Consider the following 10,854-nt stretch of genomic DNA (forward strand, 5'->3'; position numbering starts at 1 on the left):
TGCAGAAATTAAGGCACAGGAAGATTAGGTAACTCCTCCAAGATAACAGGACTGGCAAAGCTGGGATACAAGCCCACGCAGTCTGGCTTCAATCTCCATACAACCACTATACTCACACTCACCACCATCTGCCTTACTGCTTCTATTCTAATACTTACATTCTATTGTTTGCCTGTCAGTGTCTCCCTGCTAGATAGTGTGCTATCTTTGAAATCAGGACTCTGTTTGCAGTAGCATCCCCATTGCCTGGAACAGTACTTGGCAAACAGTGCATGCTTAGATAATTCCATAGAGACAAGACAAAGTATAGATTAATATGAAGCATAGAATAGCCATCAGGGTGCTTTTCATTATGGCCAGGAACTGAGGTTTGCTTGGAGAGAGTTTTTGTTTTTCATCTGAGGATAACAAGCAGAAGATCGGAGTAAGAGATAAGTAGAGGTTTAGTTAAAGAAGATATTAATATTGACTGAGTCAACAGTTACTATAGAGCACATACTATAAATCCTTTTAAGCAAAGAAATTTGACCAAAAAATAAAACAAAATAAACTCTCTTATAAAAGACAGCCCACATACTTCAGCGTGCAGTCACTAACAATTTTTTAAACTGCTTTTTTTTTTTTTTTTTAAAGGAAACAACTGCATACTCCCATATCCCTCAAATTGTGTTATAGGGTCCAATTCCAGAGTCATGCACTTAGCTTCAGATGAAGTATCACACTGGATTTGAGAATTAAAATTTAAATTGAGGGACAAATAAAAATGTAACCTCAAGCAGAGTTCCAATTTGCCCTGGGGGTGATTTAAGTGCCTTGGGGTGAACTGTATTCTCTGTGAATATAGTTACTGTATCGTAATAAACAGACTTTTTTCTAACAATAGCAAGAAAAGTGCTTGCTGTGCATACCTTGGGCAGCCCCATGAGATGGAAATGAAAACTCAGTGCCTAAATTTGTCCCTTCCTATTTCATCTCCCTTGTTCAGGCCGTCCTCCCTTCCTCCCCAGGTTATTTCCTTAATCCTCCTAACCCCATCTGCAAAATCCCATCCTGTGCCACATTAGAGGATCTCTCCAAGGTACCTGGACTCAGCAAAACAAGATTTCTTTTTCTCCCACTGGGTAGTAAAAACAGTGCCAACCCAGGCCCTGAGCCTCATTAGATTGATTAGGCAAGGACTCGGGCAAAGTGCCGTTTATGTACACACCATAGCTCTTCCTGGAGCTCCTGGGGTCTCAACTAGAACGCCAAAGCATTCTTTGTGTTTTTCCTTTTTCTTCTATTTATGGTCTTCATGAAAAGTAATTAGCTATGATTTATAAGCAATAATAAATTACAGCTGATGAACTCTATACAATATAAATATTACCCCAGAAAGCCAAGATAGAAGAAATCTGTCTGAAATGAGATGTAAAGCAACAATGGAAATATTCTAACTGAATGGCCCCAAGCACTGTCAAAAGAAGAAAGAACAGTGTAATCTATCTCTGCAATAATGGGCATATTATAGTAGGATCATTTTCAGCCCATTTCCCCATCCTGCTGGGCAAGAGTTGGCTCAGATAAGGAAAACGAGCCAAACTGGGAGAAAATAAAAACAACCCACCAATTATTTTTGATGCCTAGTAAACAGTCTGCGCCAGAGGATAAGGCTTTTCTGACATTCAAATACGCTTTTTTCTCTTTTCATGTGTCTGTCCTCCTCCTTTGAAGCTGCGGAGTGGGGAGATCTAAAAATAGTCAATGAATCACGGCAAATAATATTGTGCAGCAGTTACATAAACAGCAAGCCCGGGCGCCAGGGCCGAGGGTAGGAACGGAAAATATCTGGGTCAGAGTTGTCACACTGAATAGGGTCCCCCGGAGCTGGCCTTCGGGAGGCGCGGCCGGGAAGGAGGCCTAGGCCTATGGGCCGGGAGCATCAGGCGGCCCACGCGAGGGAGCAGAAGTCCCGGGCCGGCACGGGCGACGGCGCAAGCAGAGCAGGAGAGCTCTACGCTCCCTCCTCATGGCTGAGAGCGGGCTACTGCGGGGGCGGCGCTGACAGGCCCCGGGTGGGGAGGGCGGGCGGGTCCAGGCGGGGGCCTAGTGCCGTAGGGAAGATGAACGCCCTCCTAGAGCAGAAGGAGCAGCAGGAGAGGCTTCGAGAGGCCGCGGCCTTGGGGGACATTCGAGAGGTGCAGAAACTGGTGGAGAGCGGGGTGGATGTTAACTCCCAAAATGAGGTCAACGGCTGGTAAGTGGGGAGTGGGGGAGGCCTAGAGTCAGAGCAAGCAACCGCAGGCGGTAAGTAGTGGGCCGTGGCCTCCAGGCTAAGGCGAGGCCTAGCGCCTCGAACCTCCGAGGTTCTGCCCTCTCGAGGCTAGCCCTGTTTTCCCCTCTGCCTGGTTTAGTCGGGAGCGCGATCCACCACGTGATCCACCCGGGGCAGCGCGCACTGGGACCCTGGCGCCCCCACCATTCCCCGCTCGCCGGCTAATTTGACTAGAACGGTGCTGTAGGATATGATTCTCTGTGACTAGTACACGCTGGTGCTCAACCTAGTTCAAGTATTGAATTCTTTTGCTGTAGGTACTTGTGAAGAAAACATGCGTGCAGAACTAAAAGCATAAGCAACTGAACAAATATGAATCTTACAAACAAGCACGATTTCTTTCCCAAAGACCAGAAACCACTTGCATCACTGTTCTGCTTCTCTGTTGTGCCTTGGCAGCAGTGATTTGTAGCTGCCTACAGCTGCTCGTTGAAGGAAGACTCATTCATTTATTCTATAGTGTTTTGCTTTGTTTCCTTATACAACTGCGAACACAGAATTTAAGTTAAGGCTTCAGTTGCCTGCCTGCAGATTGAGCCCTTCCCAATATAATAGGGTGTCTTGTCTTAAGATGTGCTGGTGAGCAAATCCTTAGTTTTAAGTTATTGGATGTGGTATTATTCTGCTCTCTTTGCAAGTAAAAATTAAAATTTTTTGATCCAGGTAATGCTTAACCAGCCTGTTTTGCTACCATAGAGTTAGTGTGTTTATAGGTGTTTTCTTTTCCAAGTTCTAGAGTAATACGTTTTAGAACTGACAGGGACATTGAAGGTGGGTTCCCCCACAGAGAATAACTTGCCCTAGATTACACAGCTCATTAATAATGATAGCCAGGTTCAGAAGCGTGGTTCCCTGACTTCCTTACAGATCTGTCTACCTCTTCTCCCTTAAGAAAACAGCCTGGGTGGCTGTTCAGAAAGCTAGGAAAGAGTAGACACTGGCTTTTACTGTTTGCAAACAAGCTTGCTGTTCCCGAGCATACAGCTCTTAAAATTGCTGTGGTCCATGAGCTGTAAATTACAGTTTTGCCACTAGGAGGCAGTGTTGTGCAGAGGAAGGCGCCCTGGTCTGGCTGTAGGTTCCTCTCCGTTCCTGCCTAGCTTTGCCACTATACCAATCACTTCGTTTTCCATTTATTTTCAGAAGAATGTGAGCATTTAACAAAATGAAGTATAATGTTAATAGCTAACATTTACTGAGCTTGCTCTGCAGCATAGGCACACTTCTAAGTACTTTATGTGTGTTACCTGCAGCTACTCAGGGACATAGCTAATGCTACTCTCTCCATTTTACAGATGAGCAAACTGAGACCCAGAAAGGTTAAGTAATTTTCCTAAGGCTGTAGAACTTACAGTAACCATGAGAGCTGGAACACAAACTTGGCATCTGACTCCAAACCCTCCCCTCCCACAATGCCTGCTACATAATACCCAAACCCACTGCTGTCAAGTCTTATCCGATTCATGGCGACCCCTCCTTGGGTTTCCAAGGCGGTATCACTACGGAAGTAGATTGCCCAACCTTCCTTCCGAGGAGTGGCTTGTGGGTTTGAACTGCCAGCCTTCTGGTTAGCAGTCAAATGCCTTAGGCACTATGCTACCAGAGCTCCTATTGCCACACAGTAGATGCTCAGTAAATATAAGATGAATCTGAAGTAAACTGAAGAGTTACTGATAATTTAATTTGGAAAGAATAATAGGCATCTCAAACTCAACAAGTCTATGATTGAATTTCTAGTCTCTCCCTTCATCTGCCTCCCATCCCAAACCTGCACCTCTGAGTCCTCCCCATCTCATCTAATGGCAGCTTCTTTCTTTTAGGTACTTAGGCCTGAAACTTTGGCACCTTGCCTTTTCTTTTTCTCTCCTCATCCACATCCAATCAGTCACTTTATCTTGCTGACTAACCTCAGATACAGTCAAAATCTGACTAGTTCTCACTAGCTCTACCACTGTACATCTGGTACAGGCCTCCATTCCCTCACTTGGCTTGTTGCAGTAGCCTGCTAACTAGTCTCCTAGCTTCTACCCTGAAACCCTGCAGTCTTCTCAACACAGCAGCCAGAAGGATCCTGGTTTAAAGCATTGGTCAGACTATTTCACTCTGCTCAAAACCCTCTAATGGCCCCCCTCTCACTCCAAGAGAAAGCCTTCTACTTCCTGTCCTCCCACCCTCCCTTTTTACTCTAGGTCCCATCTCTTGGGATTTGCCCCTTGCTCACTTCTTTCTGCCCCACTGGCATCTTGCTTTTCTTGGAAGACCAGACACGTTTCTGACCCAGGGCCTTTGCGTCTTCTCAGCCCTCTGTCTGAAATGCTTTCTCCCCAGATATCAGAAAGTTTGCTCTCCTACCTTAGGTCTTGGCTTAGTTGTCATCTTCTTGAGACCTTTGACCCTCAATTTAAAATTACACCGTACCCTTCCCCAATTTCTGACATTCCCTAATCCCTTTCCCTGCTTTGTCCCTATTACACTTAATCCCCACCCAGGAGACTATATATGCTTTGCTTATTTGCTTACTATCTCAGTTTCCTCATCTGTAAAATGGAAAGTTAATAATAGTATTTACTTCATGGGTTGTTTTGAGGATTGAGTTAATATATGTATAGCACTTTAAACAATGTCCAGTATGTAAAGCGTTGTGTCTGTGTTAAATTATTTTCTTATTAAACAATGTGCTCAGAAACGGGATATAAAGGCACCCTCAAAAACTTACTCTGGCGTAAAACACAGAAAGTGACTGCTTTCATTTCTTGGTTGCTTAGAAGCCACAATGTCAGCATTGGTGAGTGATGCCCAGTGCCTCTGGTCTGAAATACTGCCCAGCACTAACAGGATCTTCTGACTGCAAATTTAGAGCTGAGGGTTGAAGTTCAAAGATAGAGTCCCCACATTAATTATAATCCAATCTCCACATTAATTATAATCCAAGTGTCATGCAAACCCCGTGACTTTAAGAAACGACTATAATGGCTCCTAAAGAAGTTGAAAATACGGCCTGTCTGCAGTGGCTCTGAGTTATGGCTGCCTGGAGTCACACAGCTCTGGCCTGTAAATGATAGTCACTGAGGGCACAGAGCTATGGGGGACGTGCTATGTTGACTTAATCCCACTTTACATGGTGATGCTTTAGCTAGTTGATTTGTCCCAGAGTCTCTTAGACACATGGGCAGTAAATTACCTCCTTCACTTTCCAGCTTGCCATGAACAAGTGATTTAGTACCAGCAAGTGAGTACTCTATTTCCAAAAGGGAGCATATTTTTCTCATCATGCTCCATTCATTTTTGAGTGCTCACTTATCATTATAATTATTCACTTTTCAAGCATGTACCGCAGACAACCACCCACAAACATACCCTAGGCTGCAGTTTGCCCTGCATCTAGGATGTATTGGATCCTTCTATTCCAAGTGATGTCTGCCTTCTCTTTGGTTCACTGATTTAGCAAGTGTTAATTAAGCACCTGGTATGTACCACGCAGATATTTTCTTATCTTCACGGAGCTTCTAGTTTAGAAGCCTAGGTCAAGATTATTCCCTTATTTTCCCAAACTGGCAGTTAAGTTGTCATAGAGTACACAGTAACCTGAAAACCTATTGCTATCGCGTCTATTCCACCGCATAGCCACCCTATAACACAGGGTAGAACTGCCCTGTAGCGTTTCCAAGGCTGTCATCTTTACAGAAGCAGACTGCCTCATCTGCGGCTGGAGGGTTTGAACTGTCAACCTTTTGTTCAGCAGCCAAATGCTTTAGCCACTGCACCACCAGGGATCCTTCAGCAACCTTAAAGGATACTCTGATTCTAACAAGTGATAATGGGAAACATCACTCTGAAACATCAGCAGTTACTCCCAGCCACCCTGACAAGCTAGCTTTCTGTAAATCACAGATGTTAATGGTGTCCAGGGCAAATCAGCTTTTCCCTGGAACCAAATAAACTTTTTAGATGGCTCTGCTTCCCAAAGTTGTGACTTAACCCTCATTATTGCACATATGTTCTGTTCTTCATCAAATCTATTTGGCTATAAGCTCTAAAGATATTTATCTCAGTTCAGTTAGAGAGTTGACGAACGAGGCCATTTCAAATCAGGGGGGAAAGTGTTTTCTTCTCAATATGTGTTCAGCTTTGGCAACTGGGGATGAATTTAGTAGTGCAGAATCCTTTAATTTCTGTTAAGATGTCATTTTTGCTGGCATGCTAATTACATTTCTGTGCAGTATTAAAATGATGGCTCTTCAGAGTGAGCATAATCGCTTCCTATGTGTACAATATTAAATAATTAGTTTTTACTGAAATGATTCTGATACATTTAAAAAAAGTCTGTTTTTGAAAAATTTTGGTCACGAATGTACAGTTTTTCAAGTGCCTTAAGAATTAAAGTATGTGTGCAGTGTCTTACAGTGAAACAGATGATGATGTGTTTGTTGCCTTCCGGAGAGAACTAGAGGAGCCAAATTTTTTTTTAACGGAAAATTGGAAATGCTTTTTTTTTTTTTTTAATGAAGAAAGAAAAGTAAAGAGGAAGAGAGAGGAGAGAGGAAGCAACTGACATTCACCCAGGAATATCTGCTGCAGTCATAATTGAAGTGGCAGCACAGGCTTGCACATAAAAGATGATTATCAGTCTGACAATATTTAATCTCCAAATGGCATTTGATGCATATGAAGCAAGTTTCTAAAGCCCCTAGAAAGGAATGTAGCAATATAAATATAAATTTTAAAGAGACTGAGATGTTTTAGTGAGAGATACTGATAGAATGACACTGTAGTATCATTGAAGTAATTCAGCCAGCCTTCTGGAAGCCACGGAAATTAGAGCTCACAGGACAAATTAGTTTTTCCCAGGGCCCAGAAATGGAATTTAAAAAGAAACTTGACACATATTAAACATTTTGATTATATGCTTTCTAAAAAGAAAAGTTGAGATGACCAGCCTGGTTTTCTGGTTCTAACCTCTAGCTTACATGTGTTCATTCACTGACATTTAGAAATTGAAAATCCAAATGATCTCTCCTCTTTTTGAATCACTCTTTTTTTCCCCCCAATCTGGCAGGACCTGTTTACACTGGGCATGTAAACGCAATCATGGCCAGGTGGTCTCTTACCTGTTAAAATCCGGAGCTGACAAAGAGATTCTTACCACAAAAGGAGAAATGCCAGTGCAGTTGACATCAAGGAGAGAAATCAAGAAGATCATGGGAGGTGAGTCTGTGTTTTGGGGCAACTTTTGATTTTGTCAAACTGACTTGAAGATATATGGTATTATTGGCTGTATTCTTGATGCCTGTCAAACAACTGGTCTGTTTTTAAAGGCTAATCGCTAAAGGCTAATCATTAGTTTCTGGAAAGGTCAGTCTTACAAGGTTTTATTTTTTATTTGTAAAATTTAAGACTACCAAAAATGGTAATTAGAAACCCGGTCAATATTCTTTTTTTCTCTGACCTGAGGAAGCAGGAAGCACTAACCAAAGTTTTTGTCACATACCAAAGGACAAAAGAAACACCTTTTTGTTCATAATTTTTAAAAGGATATGTAAATTTTGTGTTTGCTTCTTTTTAAGTGGAAGAAGATGATGATGATGATGGCAGCCTCCTGCAGCTGAAGAAGGAGTCAGAACTGCCCTTTGTTCCCAACTATTTGGCCAACCCAGCCTTCCCTTTTATATACACCACCGCAGCAGAGGATTCAGCCCAGCTGCAGAACGGGGGCCCCTCCACACCGCCTGCATCACCCCCTGCAGATGGCACATCCCCATTGCTCCCCACTGAGGACCCTCCCCTGCTAGGATCCTTTCCACGGGACCACACCTCTTTGGCACTGGTTCAGAACGGTGATGTGTCTGCCCCCTCTGCCATACTCAGAACACCAGAAAGCACAAAACCAGGTCCTGTTTGTCAGCCACCTGTGAGTCAGAGCCGTTCCCTGTTCTCATCTGTCCCATCCAAGCCACCAGTGTCTCTGGAGCCTCAAAATGGAACATATGCAGGACCGGCACCAGCATTCCAACCATTTTTCTTCACTGGAGCATTTCCATTTAATATGCAAGGTAACCCTTCAGCAGCGTTAAACTACCTCTGCACTGGTGCAGACGGTGCCCAGAGGTCCAGTGCTTCACTTGCTGGTCTTTTTCAGTGATGTGTGTGGGGTGTTAATTTATAGTTATATAAATACATGTACCCAATATATGTATTTGGTATAAAAAAACTAATTTGTCACAGGACAAACTAGTTTCTCCCAAGGCCCAGAAATGGAATTTAAAAAGAAACTTGATGCATATTCAACATTTTGATTATATGCTTTCTGAAAGGAAAAGTTGAGATGACCAGCCTGGTTTTCTGGTTCTAACTAAACTCTAGTTTACATGTGTTCATCTACTAACATTTACAAATTGAAAATCTAAATGATCTCTCCTCTTTTTGAGTCACTCTTTTTTTTCCCTCAATCTGGCGGCAGGACCTGTGTACACTGGGCATGTAAACGTAATCATGGCCCGGGGTCTCTTACCTGTTAAAATCTCGAGCTAGTATAAGAAACTAGTATAGGGAACTATGCTAGCATATGGAACTCCCTTACTCAGTCAGATTCACAGATTGTTTGCCTTTTACGTTTTGTACCAATGTACTTAAGTGTGTGTTTCCTGAGAACAAGGACATTCTCTTATATAGCATAGCACAGTTATCCAATCCAGGAAAAGGAACCTTGATATAGATAACCTTGTTATCTAATCCACAGTCCATATTTAAATTTGCCAATTGTTTCAGGAATGCCCTTTGTAACTCTTCTTCCACTCCTCGCCTATTGCTGTCTAGGATCTAATCTAGGATCACACATTGCATTTACTTAGTTACCATGTTTAATCTCCTTCAATCTGGAACATTTCCTTAGCCTTTCTCATTTTTGACCTTGATGATTTTGAAGAGTCCAGGCTGTTTTTTTTTTTTTTTTTGTAGAATGGATTTTCTATCATTTCTTCTCTTTATTAGTTGGTGCTCTACTGTAAAGAAGAGCTTTCTTTTCCCCGGTGTATAGCAATGTGGACTCTTGGACTATTACTTCATTCACAGATTTTAATCCTTATCGTTATTGTGATGTTCAGATTTGGCCAGTGGGAGCTCCCTCAAGCTGGTTTTTGTGTCCCTTTGACATGTCTCCATCATTCTCAGAGCACTTCCTTTCTGTCTGGTGCAACAAGATGCTCCAGGCTCATAGTGTAAGTTGCCCTGCTCATAGTGTAAGTTTCTCCAAGGAGCCCTGGTTCCTTTCAGTGGAGAATGGTATTCAGTAACCAAGGTGGGGACACTAGGTATGCTCATTGTCACAGTTGTATCATTTCTTCTAGGCCCTCTCTCTCAGAGGACAGAGTCAGAAAATAAATAAATATGCAAGCTAACAGACAAACACACATATACATTTATATGTTTACATATAAACATATCTATATTGCTGTATCTGTTTAACTATATTTTTTATATATTCTTAAAACTATGAGTTCATCCTGATACCTCCAATTCCAAGCCAACCCCACAGGCTATAGTCTATAGTCTTATCTTTTTCATAGAATGAGCTCTCACTTTCTGTTTTTGAGGTCTGCTGGGAGCTCTGGTAGCATAGAGCCTAAGGCACTTGACTGCTTACCAGAAGGCTGGTGGTTCAAACCCACCAGCCACTCCTTGGGGTAATCTACTTCCATAGTGATACTGCCTCAGAAACCCAAGGAGGGGTCACTATGAGTTGGGTCTGACTCAGTGGTACATAACAACAACAACAGTATAGGTGCTGCTAACAGAGGCCCAGGGGTTCTACGACAACTTCATTTATAAGGAGCAAAACAGAACTGCCAATTGCACATAGATGCCTGGCTTGGGCCATCGTGGCAGCCAGAATTCTAAGCCAGGCTTAGATTTGAATTTGCAGGCAGACTGCTTAGGTCCCAGACCCAGGAATAATAGTCCCAAAGATAAGACCTTCCCTTACTAAGATCTACTGTATCCTAATCAAGGAGCTCTGATGTCATACTGGATAAGGCATTTGGCTGCTAACCAGAAGGTCAGCGGTTCAAACTTGCCAGCTACTCTGCGGAAGGAAAATGGGGCAGTCTACTTCAGTAAAGATTTACAGCCCTGGAAACCCAGTGGGGGTCGCTGTGAGTTGGAATTGACTTGATGGCAGTGAGTTTGGTTTTGGTTTGGTATTCTAATCGTAGTTAGACTTAAATTTGTATTAATAACTAATCTTTTTGCTCTTTTATTAGGTATATTGCAAGCTTAATATTTCATAAATACCTCTACATCTACAATTGTTAATTTTTTTAGAGTAACTCATGTACCATATCATATCATGCTCTTGCCTTCTTTCCAACCCTCCTCCTCTCTTTCCCATTTATGCACAGTTTAAACCCAAACCTATTCTTAACCCTTTACCTCCTTAGCTCCAGCAGTTGTTGTTGTTGTTATTATGTGCCATCGAGTCGGCCCCGACTCATAGCGACCCCTCCTTGGGTTTTCGAGGCAGTATCACTACGGAAGTAGGATTGCCC

The 10,854-nt window shown here is 42.7% G+C and overlaps 1 protein-coding gene across 1 annotated transcript in view; it reads left to right on the forward strand.

The window, feature by feature from the left end:
- The first annotated feature begins 2,102 nt into the window (after window positions 1-2,102).
- ANKRD40 (ankyrin repeat domain 40) overlaps window positions 2,103-10,854 on the forward strand; it is a 10,881-nt gene continuing 2,129 nt past the window's right edge. The window contains exons 1-3 of the mRNA XM_007941876.2: window positions 2,103-2,236; window positions 7,371-7,519; window positions 7,879-8,364. Coding sequence (XP_007940067.1) covers window positions 2,103-2,236; window positions 7,371-7,519; window positions 7,879-8,364 — 769 coding nt within the window. The remainder of the gene's footprint in view (window positions 2,237-7,370; window positions 7,520-7,878; window positions 8,365-10,854) is intronic.

This window comes from Orycteropus afer, unplaced genomic scaffold (genome assembly GCF_000298275.1).
Source record: "Orycteropus afer afer isolate SDZICR_OR568_19922 unplaced genomic scaffold, OryAfe1.0 scaffold00085, whole genome shotgun sequence".
NCBI lineage: Eukaryota > Metazoa > Chordata > Mammalia > Tubulidentata > Orycteropodidae > Orycteropus > Orycteropus afer.